Source organism: Marmota monax, unplaced genomic scaffold, assembly GCF_021218885.2.
Source record: "Marmota monax isolate L192 unplaced genomic scaffold, Marmota_monax_Labrador192_F-V1.1 WCK01_AAM20220418_F8-fsc00021, whole genome shotgun sequence".
Classification (NCBI taxonomy): Eukaryota; Metazoa; Chordata; class Mammalia; order Rodentia; family Sciuridae; genus Marmota; species Marmota monax.
The window spans coordinates 24,842,664-24,864,821 of NW_026695228.1; the positions used below are offsets into that span (position 1 = coordinate 24,842,664).

At 57.4% G+C, this 22,158-nt stretch overlaps 2 protein-coding genes across 2 annotated transcripts; one reads left to right on the top strand and one right to left on the bottom strand.

Moving 5' to 3' along the window:
• Positions 1-161: 161 nt before the first annotated feature.
• On the top strand, positions 162-17,174 carry Brme1 (break repair meiotic recombinase recruitment factor 1). The gene is made up of 9 exons (XM_058576697.1): positions 162-507; positions 946-997; positions 5,645-5,819; positions 8,239-8,320; positions 8,523-8,627; positions 11,009-12,283; positions 14,372-14,466; positions 16,183-16,275; positions 16,565-17,174. Exons 2-9 carry the CDS (start codon positions 967-969, stop codon positions 16,707-16,709), a joined length of 2,001 nt encoding a protein of 666 aa, XP_058432680.1. The 5' UTR covers positions 162-507; positions 946-966; the 3' UTR covers positions 16,710-17,174.
• Positions 17,175-18,671: 1,497 nt separating this feature from the next.
• Positions 18,672-21,466, bottom strand: Nanos3 (nanos C2HC-type zinc finger 3). Its single transcript, XM_046436399.1, has 2 exons — positions 20,979-21,466; positions 18,672-19,030 (listed from the first exon to the last, which is right to left on the bottom strand). Exons 1-2 carry the CDS (start codon positions 21,454-21,456, stop codon positions 18,963-18,965), a joined length of 546 nt encoding a protein of 181 aa, XP_046292355.1. The 5' UTR covers positions 21,457-21,466; the 3' UTR covers positions 18,672-18,962.
• Between the last annotated feature and the right edge of the window lie 692 nt (positions 21,467-22,158).

The window sequence follows — 22,158 nt, forward strand, 5'->3', positions numbered from 1 at the left end:
ACAATTCCCGGCAGGCAGTGCGCGGGCGCGCGGGCGCGCATGCGCCTGGCGGAGAGCGGAGGATCTTGCCTCCGCGGCTCGGAAAGGAGGCGGAGCATGCGCTGGTGTTGGTTCTGATAATGCGCACGCGCGGGGCGGGGCCTCGTGGGGCGCGGGAAAAGAGGTAGGGCGCGCGCAGGTTTGAGGGGCGCAGGCTGCCCTGTGATTCTTAAAAGTCCTGCAGCCAGAGCTCCTCACTTTTTGGTGGCAGAAGTAGTGTTATTGTGGGGCAAGTCTCGGGGAGCCGGGGCCACTGTGCCCAGGACCCAGGCCTCCGGCGTCCAGATCCCCCTGCTTCAGATTCCAGGCCACCAGGTCGCCTTGAGGGCCAGTGTGGCCATTTGCTTGGGGGATGGAGAACTAAAGAAATCAACGTAACGCAGATAATCCAGGCGCCTATTCCCCAGCAGGTCCAGGCAGACGCCGTTCCTGCTGCACAGAGGGACTTGGACGACATCGGTGGCGCAGGTCGGTTTCGGCCTGCCTGGCCCCCAAGGCTGCAAGCAATTGGCCTCTGGCCACTGCTGTCCCTCCAAAGCCCCAGCATCCCCTCAGGGCCCCAGAAGTTCCCATGTGGCCTTGTAGGCCCACAGTGGCTTCTTCAAGGTCTCCCCGTGTGCCTCAAAGGGCCACAGCCTAAGGCAGGGAAGGAGGTTCCCAGCAAGTTCCCAGCATGCTCCCACGTAGGGACAAGAGCTGGGGCCGCAGGGCTTCCCTGGAGGATGCCCTTTCCAACCAGTGTGGCCCAGGGTGACTGTAACCCTGTGTCCTGCTGGGACTCAGCTGACCTGTGGGGGCAGCCAGATGGGCCTGGGTGGTGGTGGGGAAGGCTCTGCCCTCAGCCAGGACCACTGGATAGGGACAGAGACTACTGTGTTAACAACGAGAGATTTCGTTTGTTCACAGATTTCTCAAGGGAAAAGTAAAATGAGTAAGAGGAAGAAGCTTCGGACCTCAGGTATTTGGTTCACTGGAGTTGGATCTTTGGGGGTTAGAGGTTGTGGTTGAACCCAGGACCTGCTGCCTCTGGGGAAGCGCTCCACCACTGAGCTGCACCCCCCGTCCAAGTTGGCACTTCTTGATTGCTGTCTGCTTATAGGGTGAACACCGAACTTATTTGTTGTAGAAATGCTAATGTGAGTGTCCCAAGCTCCTTAAAAGATGATCTAACACAGCCTAATTAAAAAAACAGAAACTGTGGAGAAGGGAATGAGATAAAGAGTGGGAGTTCTTTGGCACTTCCACCCGCCTCTTGGGGTCCCCCTGCCTAGAGATGCCCCCACCCCAGGTTTCAGAGCAGCAGTGCAGCCACTCCCAGGAGGACCCCTGAAGAGAGCTTGATGTGCTGCAAGGCCATCTGGAGTGGGGCCGAGTTTCACTGTGGAGCCAAAAATCTGGGTTCATCCCAACTCCCATCACTTTGTGATCGAGATTGATTTACTCTGTGACTCAGTTTCACCATTTTGTAAATTGGGAATAATAAACACACCTACCTACCAGAACCACCTGGAGCAGTGGTTCTGGGAAGGGGTGGGGGGACAATTGTTAAGACATTTTTTAAATTTTGTGTGGAGCAGATAATACTGGCATCTAGTGGGTGGAAGTAAGGGCTGCCGTTCACAGTTCTGTAATGCCCAGGACAGTCCCCTGTAGTGCAGAGTGATCCAGGCACAGATGTTTACTGATGGTGCCAGGTTAAGGGAAACCTGCCTTGAACCCACACACGAATTAGCATTTGTAAAGATCACACACGTTTGTGCTGTCAGTGATTATTTTTGCAGATTTTTTTTTTAACTAGGGATTGAACTCAGGGGGTGCTTCTGAGCTACATTCTTTGACCTTTTTATTTTTTTATTTTGAGGCAGGGTCTTACTAACTTGCCTAGGCTGGCATTGAACTTGGGATCCTCCTGCCTCAGCCTCCTGGGTGAATCTCTGTGCCTGGTGTCCTTGCTTTTTTTTGGTAATTGTAGATGGACAGCGTGCCTTTATTTTATTTGTTTATTTTTATGTGGTGCTGAGGATCGAACCCAGTACCTCACACGTGCAAGGCAAGCGCTCTGCCTCTGAGCTACAGCCCCAACCCCCTTGCTTACTTTTAAGATGCTTTTCATTTTGAAATAATTTGGGGCCTATCGACAAGTTTGCAAAAGTAGTTTTGGGAGTTCTGTCTGCCCTTTCCCCGGTTTCCCCAACATTAACATACAGCACAAACATAGATGATGTTCCAACTGTAAAAAACAAGAAAGCCACCTCAGTGCACTACTTCTTCCGGACTTTTTCCTTGTACAAGGAGATTGACTCCAGAGCTAGTCAGACACACAGCAGACACCGAAGTCTTTGGATGCTCAAGTTCCTTATATAAAATGGCAAAGTAACTGGGCACAGTGGCGCATTCCTGTAGCCTCCCAGTAACTTGGGAGGCTGGATGGAGGATCACATGTTCGAGGCCAACCTTGGCAACTTAGCAATACCCTGTCTTAAAATACTTTTTTTTTTTTTTTTAACAAAAGGGCTGGGGATGTAGCTCTGAGGTAGAATGCTCCTGGGTTCACTTCCCAGTATCACACGTGCACGCACACACACAGGCAAAGAATTTGCCTATAACCTACACATCCTCCTGTAGACTTTCAGTCATCTCTAGGTGACCTATAATACCTAGCATGATGTGAAGACACGTGAATTGCTTTTAAGCTACATTGTTTAGAGAATTGTGACGAGGCAAAAAAAAGCCTGCACATGTTCAAGACACAGACATTTTTTTCCTGCATGTTTTCCATTCGTGGTTGGTTGAATCTGTGGATGAGGAACTGGTCACAGATGTGGAGGGCTGACTATATACAGATGGAATACTTTTATTGAAAAACAGAATCGTCACCCATACTGATGTGTGGCTGCTGTTTTCCACTTCTCAGTGTGTCATGTCTACCTTTACTTGTTAATACACACACATGAGGGCTGGGGTGTCACTCAATGGTGAAGCACTTACACAGCGTGCACAAGGCCCTAGGTTCATCCCCAGCACTGAAAAAACAAAACAGTTTCTTCACTGGAAGAAGAAACACCCAATATTGCTTGGATGACTTCAGGTCCCTATCACTGTCTAAGGTAACATAAATTTCTTAAAAATTTAGAAATTGGGGGCTAGGATGTAGCTCAAGTGGTAGTGTGCTCGCCTAGCATGCATGAGGCACTGGGTTTGATTCTCAGCACCTCATAGAAACAAAATAAAGATATTGTGTTCACCTAAAACTAAAAAAAAAATAAATATTAAAAAAAATTAGAAATCGGGCTGGGGTTGTGCGTTAGTGGTAGAGCGCTTGCCTAGCACACGTGAGGCCCTGGGTTCATTCCCCAGCACCACATAAAAAAACAAAAACTTAGAACTAATTTTCTTATGTAGCAAGTGGCGAACTGAATGAATTTGTTCATTTTTTCCCCCTCAGATGTGGGACAAAAAGGAAATGGTTGATAGATTGAACATATTTCGTGCGGAGATGAGCAACAGGCTACTTGGAGGCACAGGGATTTCTCTGACCTTGGAGGGAAAGCTGGGTCATTTGGGGACTGTCTTGGCAGAGGACTCCCCAGCTCCGCGGACCTCTGGGCTGCCCTGGGTGGCTCTTGCTGTGTGTCCACAGAAAAAGAAGATCCTGGCAGGTCGTGAAAGAGGCCCCCCCCTCCCGGTGTCTTCAGTCTTTGGTAGTGAACACAAGGTTCTGCCTTATTTTATCTTGAATTAGTCCCACGGGGACAGACCACAGGAAGGAAATGGGAGGCTCTGCTCTTCTGTTGATGTTTTTGCTTTTTATTTGGTACAAATGTCCATTGAATCAGCCAAACGAGCTAATGTTTGGGAATCAGTCTTAAGGAACCAAATAAACAAAGCTGCTTTCTTTCTTTCTTCTTTTTCCCCCCTTTCCTTCTCTGGCAGACCACAGGTGGGTACGTGTTTGTATAAGAAACGTCCGTAGGAAGCTTCCTGGTGGCTCATAGTTCACTGCGATGGGCACCTGATGGGGGCCGGGTGAGGCAAGGATGAGATCCAAGGGTACTACAGATCCGTTCCAGCCCTGGGGCCCCTCCGGGGCCAGTCAGGGGAAAGGGAAATGCTTCTCATGGAGAGAGCTGGTCACACACAGCAGATGGATGGAGTTCTCCACGGGCTCAGGAACCACAGCAGCCAGAGGGAGGAGAGGTTACCACAGGGGGGGCTGGGGGGGGGGGCCAGTGGTGAGCACTTCCTAGCACATGCAAGGCCCTGGGTTCCATCCCCTCACTGGGAAAAAAATTCCTGGAGAGTTACTGGGGTTTAGGGGAGCACAAAGAGCTGGTGAGGGACTGTGAGGACCCTAGCTGTGGGCGTCGGGTGGGGGACTCATTTATGGGCTTCTTCCAGATGTGTAGGGGGGGGTGGAGCTGATTTTGTGGAGAACCTATCTGATTGAATCGGGAAAGCGACACCTGGGTTTGCTTTGTCTCTTGGCTCTCCCTGATGGGTCAGAGCCCAGTCCATATGGTGCCCCCTAAGTGCTCGGGCCTCCAGTGTGCAGGCTGCAGAGCTGGACTGCATCCAGTCTTGGTTCCTTGGCCTCGACTTTCTCATCGGTAAGATTGTAAGACCAGTAATCCCTGGGATTACTGAGGTCCCCTACATCGAAGTCTCAACACACAAGTTCTTAGGACAGCGTCTGGTGTGGAATTCCATAGCATCTACACTTGTTCGTTGAACACAGGATTGGGATGGGCCTAGGAGAGGGGAGGCCTCACAGGCAAGCTGTGATTGGCAGTTTCTGTGTAAAGGGGGTTTCTTTAACTGATATTGACAAGAACTCTTAGACTGTCAAGAGCAAGAAAAGGACCTAGCCCAGTTGCCTTTAGTGATGGGGAAAGGAATGCAGAGGTACAAGGGACTAAGAGATGGCCAAAGGGACTAAGAGGTGGCCTCCTGCACCCTCTACCCCTCAGTCCTATTTTTCCTAGGACAGATATTCTGCAGGTGACTCTAGGAAAACGTGGTCCGTGACTTAGTCTCATCTGCGTCTGGTGATGGATGTTTTCTACATGTACTTATTTGGTCTTCTATGCATTTATTGAGCACCAACAGTGTCCAAGACATCCTCTAGTCACTTGGGAAAAGAGCGAGACAGGGCCTCTTCTCACATGCAGCCCAATCGAAGTGGGGGAGACAGGAGATGACCTCAAGTCTCAAATACTTCCAGAAAAGCCACCAAGCGAATAGGAGAGGGCCATGGGCTGGACAGGGAAGGCTCTAAGAAGTGAGGGACAGCCCCTCTGCAGTGGGACCTGCCACATAGCCTCTCACCTCTTCCCTGGAGAGAGGGGTGTCTGGTGAGGTAGTCCCACGTGGTTTGGAGACAGACCAGGCCATTGGTCAGAAGCCCCGTGGCTGTGAATGGGAGTGGGTCTCTGGGACAGGTTGCATCTCCTCTCACTGGGTAGCAGCGTCAGAGCAGGGGCTTCATGCCCTCAGGATAAGCCTGGTGGCTCCCAGTGCGGCAGTGACCCTGCCGGGTGGTTCTTCAGCCGTGGCAGTGCGTGCTCCAACATCCCCACCCCTCCATCTCCCTCTGTCTCTAAACCAGGAGAAGGAGTCCGTCCTCCTAAACCCCCAAAGAACCCAAGGCTGGGGCACTCTAAGGGGGGCCCGGAGAGTCCCGACTCGGGCCATTTGCACCACCCTGAAGAGTCAGAAGACAGCTCAGGACCTGTGGCCTTTACAGAGTTGACCGGGGAGGAGCCAGGAGGGGCTGTCTCCAGGTAGGTGGTTGGAACAGGCCATCAGGCTTCCCCACTGCCACTGGACCGCAGAGCAGTCCCATGGACAAGGACGCACAGGGGAGTGGGCCAGGGTGACCTGTCCATGCCGTGAGCCCTCCTGGAGCTCAGGGCCATGGGATCTTGCTGCCGTTAGCTGTCCTCACTGGTGAGGAGAGCTGCTGTTTCCACCGTGGGGACAGGTAGGGTTAAATTGTGCAGGTCATGGAAGGCAATGTGGTGTTCTGCACGGGGTCAGATCCCTGTTCTGTATTCCTCCTCCCTGATTGAGAAGGTTGGGAGCTGGGTGCAGCGTGCTCGCCTGTGATCCCCGCTTCATGAGGCTGAGGCAGGGGGTCATGGGTTCTAGGCCAGCCTGGGCAGCGTAGCGAAACCCTGTCTCAAAATAAGAAGGACTGGGATGTAGTTCAAGGTGGACGCCCTTGGGTTGCATCCTGAGAACCACAAAAACGAAACAAAAAAAAAAGAAAGAACAGGGTGGCCCTTGGTCTGTGCTGTGCTAACTAGTAAAACAGTCAGTAACGGCCAGTGGCTAACAAGCGCTTTGTCCCCAGCTCCCAGGTGAGGTCCCTGAGAGCCCAGGGAGACGGTGTGACTGGCCCGCGGCCCCTGGGCTGGAGCTGGGTGACTGGGAGTCTGGCTGGGGCTGGTTCCTGTGCTCGTAACCATTATGGATTTTTGGTCCCCGTATGTTTTCAACAATGACAGAAGCTGGCGGGGGAAGAGAAAAGAAAAGAAACAGCTCACGAACAGCCTCGTCTGTCCATGGGACTGATCCACGTGCCATCGTCACGTGGGGTCCACGGGGAATTGGTTCCAGGGCCTTGGTAGATACCAGATCAGCGAGTCTCCAGTCCCTTGTGTAAAATGGCACCTCAGCACATCCTCCCGTAGACTTTCAGTCATCTCCCTGGGACTCTTCATACCTGATACGGTGCTTTATGTGAACAGTTGCTAGACTGCGCTGTGGCTGTTCGGGAATTAATGACAAGAAGATGTTTGTACGTGTTCAGTGTAAACACAGATTTTTCTTGATATTCTCAATCCATGACTGGCTGAATCCCTGACTGGAGACCCCAGAGCACTGTACCTGGGAGGACGGCAGCGCAGGAAGGGCATACTGCAGTCAGGAGAAGCAAGGCTGTGGCCAGCTAAATATGTGCGTATATATCTTAAAAATATATATGTATATATTTACTACTGAGCTACATGCAACTGCAGCCCTTTTTAATGTATTTTTAAAAAGGTTTCACATGCACTGGAAAATACACAGAATAGAACTGCATAAAACAAACAGCTTAAAGTAGCTATGCGAGGCCGGGCTGGGCTCAGTGGTAAAGTGCTTGCCTAACACGTGCGAGGCCCTGGGTTCAATCCCCGGCTCCACTAAAGAAAAAAGAAAGACTGTGTGGAGAAGAGAAATCTTGCCAGAACACCTCCCAAATTTAAATTTCTTTTCTTTTTTCCCTCCCTTCCTCCCTTCCTCCCTCCCGACCGTCCTTCCTTTCTTCTGTGTGGTACTGAGGATAAAACCCTCACATGTGCTGGACAAGTATTGTATCACTGGGCTCCATCCCCCCGCAGACCCTAAAAGCTATTTTCTGAAATTTTAAATTATATAATCAGGCACAGTGTGGTGTTGCAGGCCGTGGGTACGGTGTCCTCAGATCAGCATCATTCGCGTATCGTCACCCAGACGTCATTTCCTTTGTGTTAGGAACATTCAGAATCCTGTCCTCGCTGGGTTGAAATACACAACTGATGGCCATCGGCCTCAGCCACCTCCCACTGTGCTACAGAGCCCTAGAGCCACTCCTCCCTGGGGCTGGGGTGGCTCAGGTTCCTTCTGTCGTTCCGCACCCCGTGCCCATTAGCCCTCCCCTGCCCACCTTCCCCTCCATCCCTCCCAGGTCCTGGTGACCACCCTGCTACCCTCCACTTTAGGAGGCCACTGTTCTCAGCTGTCAGTGTGATGCCCTGCAGCACTGTCTGTGCCTCGCTTATCCCACTTAACTTGGTGTCCTCCAGTCTGTCCATGCTGCGACTTTTTATGACTGGATAATATTCTATTGTGTGTATAGACCATATTTCTATACCATTTGTTCCCTCCTCCATCCCGTCCTTTATTATTATTATTGTTTTTCTTTCTTTGAGACAGGATCTTGCTAAGTTGCCCAGGCTGGCTTTGAACTCAGGATACTCCTGTCTGGGCCTCCCAAGTAGCTGGGCTTTCAGGCAGGCACCATGGCACCCGGCTTCATTGCATTCTTTTAAAGCAGGTGTTCCGGGGCCTCTGTTCTGGGAGGCTCTGGGCACCACTTTTCTGGGCCCTTTGTCTTACTGTGCGAAGTGACAGTCCTGGAGAAGGACGTCCTCCTCCATTTTGTCTTTCTCCGCTCAGCTCCCCACATGAGGAAACAGGAGCTGCCTCCAGGCTCCTCGGGCAGCCAGAAAAGGAGCCGATTCCCCTTCCTCCTTCCCAGGTGAGCCTCTTTTATGGTTTCCTGTATGTGCGAGACCCTCCTTAAGCACTTAGCCAGCGTCAGCAGCTGCTCATGGCCCCCTGGGCTGGAGGGAAGGAGGGCGGGAGCCACGTTTGAAGCCGCAAGAAAGGAACGGGTTGGGGTTGCTTTTCTTTTGAGACCTCATTTTCCTTTATTGCTGCTGCTTGTGTCTGATTTACAGAACTCAGTCGGAAGATTTGTCCCCCAGTTTGCAAAACCCAGGAAAACAGGGACAAGAAAAGCAGAAACAAGGGAAGAGGACCCTGAAAACGGGGCCGTGAGCTCGGTAAGCCCCTGAAGATCACCAGGCAGCGCTCCGCACCCGGGTGGCCTCTGTTACTGTTGTTTTGCCAAACTAGGGCTTGAGCCCGGGGCCTTGCACATGCTCGGAAAGTCCACCACAGGGCTACATCCTCCTCGTGGGACAGGGTCTTACGGGGTTCCCAGGCTGACCTCGAACTTGCCATCCTCCTGCCTTAGCCTCCTGAGTAGTAGGATTACAGGCCTGTGCCACCGCCCAGCTTCCAGTGCAGCTTCTTGGAGCACTTTAACCTTGATATTCGAGTTCAACCAGGACGCAAGAAAAGACCACTGACTCCAATTAAAATCAAATTAAAGCAAGCTTATTATTTCGACCGGCCGGGCTGCCTCTCCCTCCCTGTCTTGGGAACAAGACAGCCCCCCAGCTCTCCTGCAGCCCAGCTTTATAGCCCAGAAAGGGGGGGTTACAGATAACAGAACTCTGACGAGCATCACACTAATGGTAGTTTACATTTTTTGCTGGCCCTAACGTCAGAATTTTTGAAGGTCATTAGAGCCTCAGAGAGGGTCGGTATCTGGCCAGGGAAGGCCAAGATTTGTGAGGCGTCACTAAAGTTTAGAGAGGGCTGCTATCTGGTCAGAGAGCCAGGCATGGGTGAGTTCAAGGCACAGGCAGGCATTCCAAGCAGGTTCAGAATTTGCAGTAATTTATAGTAAAGCCGAAATTATCTTTTCATGGCTTTGTGGCGAGATTGCTCCCAATTTTAAGAAAAGATCAGGTTGGGTCTGTCAATCCGTTGGCAGTGACTAGTCCGCCTCTCTGCTCCAGCGTTCAGTGCATCGTGCCCCAGATGTATGATGGACACAGCTGGCAGTCTGAGGCCTTCTGGAGGCAGGACAGCAGTGCCTGCACCATGGGCGTGGAGGCCAGAGCCTCTTCCCCAGGTTGGGTGGGACAGAAAAACCCAGAAGAGCAGCCCATGCTGCCCCAAAGCCCTCTGCTGCTCAGGGGTCTTACAGTTGTTCTTGCTGTCATGAATTCTGTGTGTGACAATATCTCTGGGAACACATGCCCCTGAAAAAGTGGATAGTGGGCACTCACAGAAGCTGTTTGTCATTGGCCCAAACTGGGGACACCCCAGATAATCTTCAGTGGAGGGATCCTTCCTAGACCATGACTGGCAATAAGAGGACCAAGTTAAATAGTGACACATTGAACAACTTGGATAGACTTGTGGGGTGTCACGCGGAGTGTAAAAAGCCGACCTTAGAAGGTTGTATATGGTAGGCATCCGTTTGTAGACATTATTAAAATGACAAAACTACAGAGGTGGGGCTGGGGTGTGGCATGGCGGCAAAGCACTTGCCTAGCACGTGAGGGACCTTGGTTTCTATCCCTAACCCTGCAAAAAAATTTAAAAAAAGATTTTAGCTGGGCACCGTGGCACATGCCTGCAGTCCCAGCAACTTGGGAGACTGAGGGCAGAGGATCGCAAGTTCAGAGTCAGCCTCAGCAACTGAGCAAAACCTTCAACAACAATAAAAAACAACAAGGACCAGGGATGTAGCTCAGTGGTAAACTGCCCTCCGTCCAGTGCCCAGGACCAGCAATAACAGCAAAAAGGAGATTGTAGGGGTGCAGGTCAGATTAGTGGTTGCCAGGGATCAGAGAGAATGGGCAGAGTCGGGGGGAGGGGAGCAGCTGGTATAGAGGGGTCCCCATGATGATGTGAGGCGTGTTCAGTCTGTTGACACGCAGATCTCCATAAGTGAGAGCGCCGTATAGAGCTGACCACACACACAGACGCCAGCCAGACCACCGGGGAGACGGTGCCCGGGGGTCTTCTCCACATCAGTGCCTGCGCAGTGCTGTTGTCCTTGAGTGATGTAAGAGGTTACCGTGGGGGAAACTGGGCTCCATCCCAGCACTGTGAATTGAAGGTGTGTGGTAAAGGCTAACAGGGAAATGTCACGTGTGTTTTACCAGAATTTATGTATTTTAATGATATATTTTATTTAAGCTAGTAGGTCCAAAATACTGTTATTTCAATATGTAATCAGTCCTTTTAAAATTGCTTATTTTTTTGTGGTGCTGGGGTGGAACCCAGGGCCTCGTGCACGGTAGGCAAAGGCTGTGCTCCCAGGCCCTGCCCCCTGGATGTTTCTATCCCTGATCTCCCCATCAGCGCAGGCCAGGAGAAGGGCTGGTGGGAGGGGAGGCTTCTGTGCTCAGTTCCCTCTCCAGGCCCCAGCTCCAGGTTCTGCCCTGCCCTGGTACTGGTGCCCGGGGTGGTACACGGTGGTGGGTACAGTGTCCGAGTCCTTGGACGGGTGGTAACAACTAGAAGGACCTTCAAAGTGCTTGATGATCGAAGGCCCAGTGGCTGACTCTCTCTCTCCCCACAGGACACACTGCCAGTGCCCAGTGCCCAGCAGGCGGGGAGCCTGCTGCTGCAGGAGTCTCTGGGGCTCGCTCTCCAGGAGGCCAGGGGACCTGGAGAGCAGACACAGGCAGACAGCCCCTGCTCTGAGCAGAGTGGCCAGAACCTCGAGACACCTGTACCTGGCAGGGGGGATTCCCAGTCCCTGTTCTCTTCAGAAGTGGGGACCGGGCCCTCCCACCCAGAGAGAGCCAGTCAGAACCGCCTGTTGGAGCAAAGCAACAGCATGATGGCTGGTGGAAACCTGGGGAACAGAAGGCCTGAGGCAGAGATGGCTTGGGTTCTAGGCGATCGTGGCCAGAAAGGGCACCTGCCAGGCAGTGATGCTGGAGGGCAGGGGCCAGACAGAGGAGCCCCCCCGGGGGGAGGGGCCCAGGGCGGGTCAGGGGCTGAGCTGCCCTGGGTGCCCAGGGACGAGGGAGCCAGCCGCCCCCACACTGCAGCACCTGCTCCTGCAGTGGGCCTTGCTCAGGAGCTGAGCCTGACCACTCCACACCTGAAAACCTGGAACGTGGGCCAGGACCTCCCTGACCCCAGGCAGATACCCGGAGGGTCAGGTGGGGAAGCAGGGCAGAGCCACAGCAGCCCAGGATGCACTTCCTTGAGCGCGGACCCCACTGAGATGGACCAGCGAACCCCAGAGGTGGCCGGGCCAGGTGGACAGGCCTTCCCCAGCAGGCAGGCCCCTGGCAGAGGCTGCAGTGCGGCCGAGCTGGACTGTGCGCCTCTTGCTGAAGACACCACAGCAGGCAGAGGAGACCTGGGGCTGGAGGGTGGTCCCCAGGGTGACATGTCATCGAGCCCTCTAGGATTCCTGGCTCCAGCTTCTGGGAACCAAACGCCCTCAGTGGGTGCTAAGGATTCTGGCCACCTAGCCCTGGAGATGGGTCCAGATGTGGGTCAGGTACCGAGGCCCAGCCCTGTCCAAGAGGGGCCAGGACGGATGTGCACACGGCCCGTGGACAGACGGGCAGCGGGGTTAGGCAGCCAGGGCCGTGAACAAGTTCTGAAGGAGCTCAGTCTGTCCCCCGGAGCCTCTGGTCTGCTGGAGCTCAGAGACACAGTGGGTGACCCTCCCCCAGAGACCGGAGTCCCCCTGGGCAGCCCGGAACCCTCTGCAGAAGCAGCAGGCCAGCCCCAGCACCCCCCCGCTTCCTCAGACCTGGAGCTGGGCTTTCTGCCCGACAGCCAGATACGGGAGGCCCTGGAGGGCGCCGGCTTCGAAGCCCCACCTGAGCAGGTAAGGACTTCCCTGTTGTCGACAGACCATTCCAGAGCAAGGGCCACGCAGGGGGCGAGGGCTCATGGTGGCCTTCCACGTGACCTGGTAAAGGAATGGGGGAGAGGGGGTCTGAGTCGTGGCTGTGGTGCCCACGGTTTTCCAGATGGGCAGGACTGCCGTTCTGGGAGGGGTCCCAGGATGGTGACAGACAGGCACTTTGTCAGCCTGGGGTCCCCCACCTGAACAGGAGCTCCAGGTGGGCTAGGCCCTGGCAGCTTCGTGCCCACCCACCCCACCTTCCAGCACCTGCCCCTGGCTCCCGGCTCCCAGGGAGCTCACTGAAGGCAGTGGACCAAGAGGGCGACCTGAAGATGCCAGGGCCTAGCCCACCTCATAGCTGACCCTGGGGAGGGGACTTCACTCCTGAACTAGAAGAGTCCTTGCCCCTTTGCAGGGTCACCTGAGGGTCTTGATGGGATTCTTTTCAAAATGCACAGTTACTGTGTTTTCTGCTGGAGTTTTGGGAAGGGCTGTGCTTCCTCTGGCTGCTGATCCTGTGCCAGCCATTTATGGTCACCTGCCTGGGCAGGTGGCTGCCTTGCTCAGCCCTGCCCTCTTGGGGGGAAGGGCAGCATCCCCGGCTGCTGGCACCCCCGAGCCCAGCCAAGAGCCATGGCCACTCCCTGGGAGGTGGGCAGTTCTCTTCCCACACCCTGTGTGCAGCACAGAGGCCAAGGAGGTTGAGCACCTCCCGGAGGTGACACAGCCTGGAGGGGAGGGGCCCGGGGTGGCATCTGGTCTACCTAATTCTAACACTGCGCTTCAGCACTTGTTCTGGAGTGTGGGCCAGTGTGCTTCTTGGCTGACCGAGAAGAGCTTCTTCTTTATCTTTCTCTGTGGCGGGGATGGGACCCGGGGTCTCGGGCACGCTAGGAAGGGCTCCCCGCCTGAGTTGCACCCCAACCCCTATCGAGATGTTTCCAAAGCTTCCTTCAGTGTCTGTCAGGAAGCACCTGCTCGGTGCTGGGGCGCCCGCAGCCACCGAGCAGCCTGGTCCCTGCCCCGCGGGACACAGCAGCCCGATTCCGGGTGGCACCCCTGTGGCGAGCTTTCTGTCCTGGGCCGTTGGGCGCGTAAGGAGGGTTCTCAGGAGACACGGGCAGAGCACAGCACAGGCTGAGGAGGAGCTGAGGGGTGGGTGTGCAGTGGTGGAGCACGTGTGCAGTGCCCTGGGTTCTGTCCCCAGCCCCGGGGGAAAAAAAGAGGAAAAAACCCAGCAGGATTGTGGGGACCGGGCAGACAGCCAGAATGGTCAGACTCGGCAGCAGTGCCAGCCCAGGAGGACGTGCTGCCCTAACAGGGCTGCCCGACGCCTGGGCATGTTTGGTTTGACACAGGGCGTTCCCCAGCAAGTCAGGGCGACCCAGCCACCAAGCAGGTTCGCATGGGAGGGACGTGGATGGCCCGCGGCGGGAAGGCAGAGGCCGTGCTTCCTGGCATGGGCAGGGGCACCTGGGGACAGAGCGAAGACTCCTGGAGAGAGCTGCGGGGTGGGGTGGACACACACCCTTTGTCAGAGGAGGGGACTCGTGGAGGTTGCCAGCAGGGACATAGGTTTCAAACTCCAAACCTCAGCCGCTTTGCCTCCCCTTGGGGGAACATGTCACCTCGAGGTGGTTGACATTTCCACAAAAACTAAACTGCCATTGCCGTTTCCATCCCTAGGCCTCCCGGGCTGCCTGGCTTTCCCCCCTACTCCCAAGGACTTTTCCCTGGAGACACGTGGCAACATCTTGTCTCAATAGGGTGCACGTGGCTCCTGCAGCCACTGAGGTGCCTCCGTGTTCCTGCATGACTTGTGGCCTTTAAAGTCTCGGGACACACAGTATGTGTGCAGTTGTCAGGGACAAGGGTGCCCTCAGTGGAGTGCCACCACACCCAACAGGACAGGAAGGCTGGGCTGGCTGCGTCCCCTGCTGCCACCTGTCCTTTGCAGGAGGCCCAGCCAGCCGTGGTGACCCCAGCAGGCTGAGGCCAAGCCTAGGTCCCAGTGTGACTCTTGTCCCCATGCCGGGCTGTCCTTCACATGTTGCTCTCTCCTTCCAGGTTTCTCCTGCAGGGAGTGAGTCAGGCCTCTGCTGGCCCGACCCCAGCCCACGGGCCAGGGTAGACCTTGTCATGGTGGCTCAGGTCCAGCCGAGGTAGGCATGGGGGTGTGCACGACCCAGGGTCCGGCTGGGCCAGGGAGGGCCACAGGCAGGGCCCTGACCGCCCTTGCTGGGTCTCCCACCCTCCCTCCAAAAGGGAGCCCCATCCTTCAAACTGCTTGTGTCACCTGCTCCCCCAGAGCGGCGAACGGTGGCCAGGAGTCTGCATCTGATCCAGCCCCTCTCCCTGGGACCCCAGGGTCCTGGGCCCCTGCACAGGCCTCCGGGTCTGTGGGTTGTTCTGACCCACGTGCACGCGGGTCCCCGGGAGAGGGGCACGAGCTCTCCGTGTCCCTTATGGTGGGGAGAACCGGGGCAGGCTGGGGACTGTGAGCCGAGACTTGGGGCTGTTCCCAGCCCTGGCACTGGGCAGGCCTCCAGTGACTCCACCTGGGGGCACCGCATGCTGCAGACCATAGTGATGTCCCTCCAGCCAGCAGAGTGCTGGTCCCCAGCCCCACCGCCCTGTCTGCGGCCATCCTCTCCTGTTACCCTGCACTCGAACCTGCCTCAGGGCAGAGCTGTCGATTATTTATGGCCGAGTTTCTGGTTCTCTCTGGTGAGCGTGGAGGGAGGGTCACGGTGCAGCCCTGGGCCTTGCCTATCTGCCGCCTTTTCCTTTTCTATCCTCCTCCTTCCATCTCTCTCCTCTGCTCCCCCAACCCCACCCCCGCCTGACCTCCTCCTCTGCCTCCTCTTCTCCCTCTCCCTCCTGCAGCAGGGTGGGGTGGCAGGTTCCCGCCTCTTGCCCTGTAGACTCTGTGCCTCTCGGGCCACTTGTTGACAGCACCCACACGACACCTGGGGTGGACCGGAGGTTGTTTGGTCACAGTGGCCCCAGTGGGAGAGCAGGAGGAGGGAGATTTCGTGTCTGATTCTCCCAGCAGCCTCACCCGCTCAGGGATGTCCAGAAGCCCCCAGAGAGGGCCCTGGGGTCTGGTTGGTGGCCCAAGCCTGACGAGACCTGAGAAAGGCTAAGACCCAGGGAAGCAGGGCACCTTGGTGTGACTGGGGCAGGTGTGACCAGGCCTGGGGGTGGAGGCTTGAGGCCTGAGAGCAGTTGACCTGAGGCCAACAGGGCCACCCCAGCCACCCAGGGAGGCCCCCACTTCTCTGCCTGGTCCTCTGGTCCTGCCACATCTACAGGCCAAAGCCTCATATCTGGTGGGTACTGTGGCGCGTCCATCCCCTGCAGACATGGGTGTCCCCCAGGGCTGGCCCTTCCAGAACTGCCCTGAGCCCTGGAGAGGGGACAGAGCAAGAGAGGCAGACGGCAGAGGGCTGGGGACAAAAAGGCTGCGGGAAGGGGTCACGGTCAGCTGTAGCGACAACTCAGCGAGACTGCCCGGGAGTCCCAGGAGTGCTCAGGCAGTGGCCAGGAGTCCCCGTGGCTGGAGCAGAGACCCGGGAGGAAACAGGGTCTAGGAGGTGGGGGTCATGCGGGCAGCGGGAGGGACATCTCCACAGCCCCCTTGAGCTGCAGGTGGATGACCTGTAGGACCAGCTCGGGGGCCAGGAGAGGCAGTGGCAGCTGCCCAGGCTCCATCCGAGGGGATGGTGACAGGGGAGGAGCGGCTGGGGCAGCCCGCTTCTGGTGATGGAGCTGGCCATGGCCACCAGGCTCTGCCTGCGAGCAGACAGACAGACAGGGTGAGGACAGTGGGTCCAGCACGCCCCTCCAGGCCGTTCCTCTCTCCACCTTGCTGACAGGCCCGGCGTGGGAGTCCAGGCCCCAGAGGCGCCCAGGATGGAGGATGCCACAGGAACCGTGCAGGGCCTGGTGGTAGAGCTCTCCAACCTCAAGTAAGGCTCGGAGCTGGGTGGGAGGACCCGGGAGCAGGGAGGAACTGAGGCAGGAGCCTCCGGCGGGCAGCAAGGCTAGGGGACACTTCGCCTGGCCGGCCCTCTCCATCTGGGCCCCGGAACCCCGACCTCAGGAGGAGGGGCCAACAGTCCCTCTGCTGCTTAGGCTGGTCCCAGTGTCAGCGTAGTGCACGTGCACCACGAGGGGCCATCTGCATGTGTGCCTCTGGGCAGGGACCCCATCCCGTGGTGACCAGTAGTGCCCCAGCTTACCCTGTTTCTGCTGCAGCCGACTGATCATGAGCGCCCACCGAGACCTGGAAGCCTTCAGGCGCCTCCACTCCCGGAAGGCGAAGCCACCAGGGAAGGCCCCCTCTCTCTACCCACCCAAGGAGAGCCTCTCCCGGGGGGAGCAAGCCTGGAGGGACCTGTAGGCCACTGCCTGAGCGCCCAGAGGCTCCCTGTGCACCCTGGTCACCTGCTGGAGAGCTGCAAGCAGTCTGCTGTGGGCCACCTGCAGGCCCCCCCCCCCCCGCCACCTGATGTTGTTTGCTTGTGAGATTGTCCAAGGGTTCCGTCCAAGGGTTCCTGAGGCACCCCAGCAGCTCCCTGCAGCCCGAGCCAGGAAGCACCACTGTGCGGCCACAGGGAGGGCAGCTGTGCCTTCCTGGAAGCCGGAAGCCTGACAGAAGTGGCCCTCCGAACAGGGCCCAGACCCCGGGCCTCGATGTTTATCTGGGTTTGCAAATTCAAGCTCCTTCCCCAAGGTTGCTGTAGTTCAGAATTTGCTTCCTTCTGGAGGAGAGAAGGGCTCCCTTTGTTGTTTGTATCTTAGTCTTTCCCCCAATTTCCATTTTATTTCTTCTGGGAAGACCAGTAATAAACGATCCTTTCATGCACCTCCTGACCTGCGGCTGGGGGAGGCATTTCCGGTCCCTTGACAGCCGCCCTCCAGCCTCTAGCACTGCTGCCCCTCACCCCCTCCCCTGCCTCCCAGTGAAGGGGGGGGGGCGCTGCTGGTGGGACACAGGTCAGGGGATCCCCAAGGGCTTCCACGGGTCAGAGTCCGAGTCTCTGGGAGAATTGGTTGTGTGTGCATTCAGTGTCACCTGCGCAAACCTCCCCCAGGTGGCAGATCACCCCACTGGGGTGAGGCTGCCTACCCGGCCTGGGACAATGTGCTTCCAGAGCCAGCCAGGAAGCTGATGCAAACTCAGTTGCAGGCCGCCCTCAAGAGGCCATCATCCCGTTTACAGAAAGCCATGTGGGTGGCTGGCTGGCTCCCTCAGGCACGTTGAGCACCTGACTCCAGTCCCCTCTCCCCGTGGTTCCTTGGCCAGGGAGGCCTCCCTCCCCACCACCCCCCCCACGGTGGCCATGGAGGCCCACTGCAGGAGGGCGCTCTGCACCTGCCAGATGTGCAGCGTCACTCCTGAGCCCCCCCAGGGCCCCCCTGCCCTGCCAGGCCCTGGGTCTCGGGCCTCAGCGGCTCAGGTTGGGAGGCCAACAGTCTACTTGTAGCCGCCGGGTGTCATCTCCCCAAATCCCTCACAGGCCCTAGGGTCACTAAGGAGCCCTCCTCTGCTCCTCCTCCTTCCCACCACCTCCTCTCCCCTGCAAGTTGGCACCCAGCCCCAGTGCACCCAGGCCGCTTCCTGGGTGGCTTTAGGTCCCTGTTCAAGTTCCAAAGCCCAGGGCAGGAGGCCCTCCAAGTCCAATTCCTGCTCCCACCCCAACTCTGGAGACTGAGCCGAGGCTGGAGCCCCGACCGGGACAGTCAGCTGGACCCACTGCTGCCACTGCCCGGCAGGACCCGCGCAGCTAGAGGAGGCAATGGGTGACCCCCAAAGAGTGGCCCCCAGGAGACTAGCTGATCTCCCTCCCACCCTCCGGGCCAAGACCCCCACTGGCCTGATCCCTTCCCAGATACCGCCCCTGCCAGCTCCGTGTCCCTAGGCACTGAGCTGTCCAGTATGGTGGCACCATGGCTCCTCACGAGGGCACCAATGTCAACATTCCCTGAGGGGCTCCTTAGTGAAGGCAAGGGGGGAGGCCTGGCCTAATTGTCTCAGTTCCCTCTTAAATCTAGCCTCCATCTCTACTAGAAGGGGGAGCCCCCGCTTCACATGTCAACATGGAGGGGTAGCCAGGGAGTGTGACCAAACCAAAAGGACCTGCGCTGGTAAGGAGCAGGTGAACGGGACCACAACTGCCCCTGCCGCCCACCCACCCACTTCTCAGCCTGAAGCAGCTCACCCCAGCACCCCAGGGCCACCCAAAGTCCAAAGAGCAGTTGGGTGGTGGGGAGCCACAGGGACACTTGGAGCTGATAAGGCAGCCTGGAGAGGACGGGGTGCCGCCAGCCCTCTGGGTCCAGGATCACCTTAGCAAGAAAGTTCCCGCGACTCCGGGCGGCTGATCTCCGTCCGCTTGCAAACATTTATTGAGCGCCGACTGCCCAGCCCCGGGACAGTGCAAAAGAGAGCCGCTGGTCCCCGCGGGAGGAGGGAGCTCAGGGGACCAGCCATTTTAACAGTTCCCTCCGCTGCCCCCCAAGTCCTCAAGCCTAGGTTTGGGGAGGGGGCCGGGGGGTCCTCAGAGGGTCTTCCCTGGAGTCCAGCTGCCACGGAGCCTCCGTCCCCATCCCCGGGAGAAGGCGGCACCCCTGTCCTCCCCGCGCCAGCCGCCTAGGCAGAAGTGGAGGGACAGCCCGCAGAAGGCGAAGATCCTGGAGACTTCCCGGCACCTTTGGGACCTGGAGGTTAAGAGCGGAAGGGGAGGGGGAGAAGGTCAAGGGCGAGGATGATTCAGTCCTCCCGAGGTAACCCCGGCGAGCTGCTGGGCTCCGGCGCCACCTAGGGGCTGCTCCTGAGACAGCAGCCCCGTGACATTCCTGGAACAGGGCCGCCCCCGTCCCAGAGCCCGACCCAAAGCTCGCGAGTTCCAGCTCCGGCGATCGTACTGCCTGCCACCTCGTGGCCGCCGGGCTCCGGGGAACTTGGGACAGTTTTTCGGACAGTATGATGGTCAGGGCTCACCCTCCACACCCAGGGACGGGGGCGGGTTTCCTTTACCCCTCAAATATAAGGAGAAAAAGGAAGAACCCAAGACTGTCATTTCTAGGCACCCTCATAGTGCAGTCTCTGCCAGTGGGATCTCACCCAACCCCAGGAGGAGGGCTGGGGATGTGGCTCAGGGGTGGGGCGCAGGCCGGCGTGGGCACGTGGGAGGCCTGGGGTTCCATCCCCAGCAGCAGAAACGGAACAAACAAAACCAACCAACAGCCGGGCGCGCGCCTGTAATCCCAGCAGCTCGGGAGGTTGAGGCAGGAGGATCCTCGGCAATTTAGCGAGGTCCTAAGCAACTCAGCAAAACCCTGTCTCTAAATAAAATACGAAAAAGGGCTGGGGATGTGACTCAGTGGTTAAGCACCCCCAGGTTCAATCGTTGGTACAAAAAAAAAAAAAAAAACTCAACTAACAAAATATCCCAGGGCATAGGATCCGCTCCTGGAGGCAATCTTTCACACCCTGCAGAGCTGGAGGGAGGGGAAGGGTCATGGAGTTCCAGCCTCCACCCTAGAGGAGCTCACGTCCATGGGGCCACGGGGGAGGTGGTACCCAAAGCCATTGCACCTGCCCTCCTTTGCAAGCCCGCTTCCCTGAACGCATTTCAAGCTGCTAGAAGGGAGTTCTCTTTAAACCCCAGGAACTGAGACATTTTGTCATTGCAGCCTGCACAACTCGAGAAAGCCTTGGTCTGGGGCAGTAGTTAGAAATACAGGGGTTTGGGCCCCACCCAGACCTAAGGGATGGGGTCTGCGTTTGATGAACAGAGATGGGGAGACCCCACACCCCATGTGGCAAGCTTCAGCTCCAGGAGCTGCACCCTGCAAATCCAAAACAAGGCCCCACCTGTTGCCTCCCACCCTCCCCCACCAAGGGCTGTGGGGCACCAACCTGGGCAAGAGTCTAACACACGCCACTCAGACCCGCCCTCCCCCTTCTGTGGCTCCCCAGTGCCCAAGCCCAAACCTGACTCCCAAAGACCCCTGGGCCCCTCTGCGTGCTCTGCCAGCTCTCCACCAATGCAGCCACACCTCAGACACCCTGAACTTCACCAAATCCCTGACCGAGCCCCAAGGCCATCTCCCAGCCTTCCAACAAACTGAAACAGGCTGCCCAAGCACTGCCCTCAGGAAGCCCTCCAGACCCTCCCAGCTGGGTCGCACCAGAGTCAGCATGCGGCTCTAACCACCACTCTACCACCCACCTTGTCCACTGCTGGCCCCTGGCACCAAACAGGCCAGCACACCATTTGGCCACAGAATAAACGAATGAGGAAGTTCCGGGGCCATGCAACTTCTAAACCACGAATTCCACCAAGTGGAATTAGGGCCCCTGCTGTACCTGCTGGCAGATACCACCACTGGGTCCCACTACCTCCCTGCCAGACCACCCCACGCCTGGGAAAAGGATGTTATTACCCAGGTGGGCCCAGAGAGGGGAGTGACTTGCCCAAGGTCACACAGCAAACCTCAGCTCCCACTTCTCCACTCTGGCAACATTGCTAGGCTGCTCCTCAGCTCTACAGCTGGTGCCCCCTCCACCGGTGGTGGGTGCTGTGGTTAATCCCCCACTGGGCTCAACTATGAGCCTACGATGGGTTCCCCCCCATCCCCTCCACATCATGCTCCCAGCCACCTGCTGCTGCTGCTGCTGCTGTGCCCGCTGCTCCTCCTCGGCGGTGGCCAGCATCCTGGGTTCTCGCCTTCTCAGGCCGGGCCAGCCTCTTGCCCGCTGAGTTTCGGGTGGTGTAACTGTAGACAGAGGTGTAGCCCTGGCCGGTGAGTGGACAGAAGCGTCGGGTGTGGGCGCGCTCCCGCGTGGCACCACACTGGGGACACACGTAGTCACGCAGTATGGGGCACAGCACCCTGCCTGCCTCGTCCTTCAGCACGTGAGACTGGTAGATGGCCCGGGACTCGCCGTTGTGTTTGCAGAAGGAGCACAGGCGTTCAGGAGCTGGTGAGGATTCTGGTGAGCTAGGTTTCTGGCTCTCTGGTCCTGGTGTTGGCTCTGGCTGGGGGTCCAGCCTGGCCTTGGGCTCCTCTTCCCCACGCAGAGCCCCAACCAGACGTGCCAAACCCAGGTAATCCGTCCACAGGTCGAAGGTGCCCATAGCTGGGCAATGTGTACCAGGCAAAGAAAAAACCCCAAAACCCCTGCCTGGCCCCAAGCTGTCTCAGCCGCCCCTTCCTCGCTGCCCCTCCCTCCTCTCTGGTGCCTAGGAGTCTGAGCAGGGTTCTGTCCTTTTACCTCCAAGGGAGTGTGAAGGGGAGGAGCAGACTGGGGGAGGTTCCCTATGGTCAACACCCCCTTCATGTACCTGCCAAGGGGATGGGGGGACTGGACACAGGTTGCAGGGGGCATTGGATCCAGGGCTGCCACCCCCACACTCCCTAGGGGGCCGCCCCTGGTGTGGGTGATGAAGGTGGGCTGAGAACTGGTCCCGAAGACCGGAGCCTGTGCAACAGTAACTTAGTAATTTTCTTTCTTCCTTCCCCGGGGCTGGGGAATGGGCCAGGTGCCCCCAGCTTGAGGGTGTAGCCACAGTGTGCTCTCTGGAAGGAGGCTGGCCCCCGACTCATGGAATGAAGCTAGGGCCTGACCCCCAAGCTCCGGCCTCCCTCGGGGGTTTTCACACCCTTTGTGTCTGCAGCACCCCCCCCCCAGAATGGCGTTGCCCAGAGGGGTTATTCATGAAGGCTCCAAAGCCTCTTCCTCCCTCCCTGCCTGCAGCAGAGACAGAGCACTCTGGGGTGGGGAGGGCAGGGGCCAGGGTGGGCTAATGCTGGGACCCCCCCACACTTGCCTGCTTCAG

Excerpts from the sequence above, each read along its gene's own strand:
- Brme1 (XM_058576697.1), top strand. The coding sequence starts at position 967 with ATGAGTAAGAGGAAGAAGCTTCGGACCTCAG. Across the intron at positions 8,628-11,008 it reads AAAACGGGGCCGTGAGCTCG|GACACACTGCCAGTGCCCAG; the intron begins GTAAGCCCCTGA and ends CTCTCCCCACAG. Across the intron at positions 14,467-16,182 it reads GTGGCTCAGGTCCAGCCGAG|GCCCGGCGTGGGAGTCCAGG; the intron begins GTAGGCATGGGG and ends CCTTGCTGACAG.
- Nanos3 (XM_046436399.1), bottom strand. The coding sequence starts at position 21,456 with ATGGGCACCTTCGACCTGTGGACGGATTACCTGGGTTTGGCACGTCTG. Across the intron at positions 19,031-20,978 it reads AGCAGCAGCAGCAGCAGCAG|GTCCCAAAGGTGCCGGGAAG; the intron begins GTGGCTGGGAGC and ends CTTAACCTCCAG.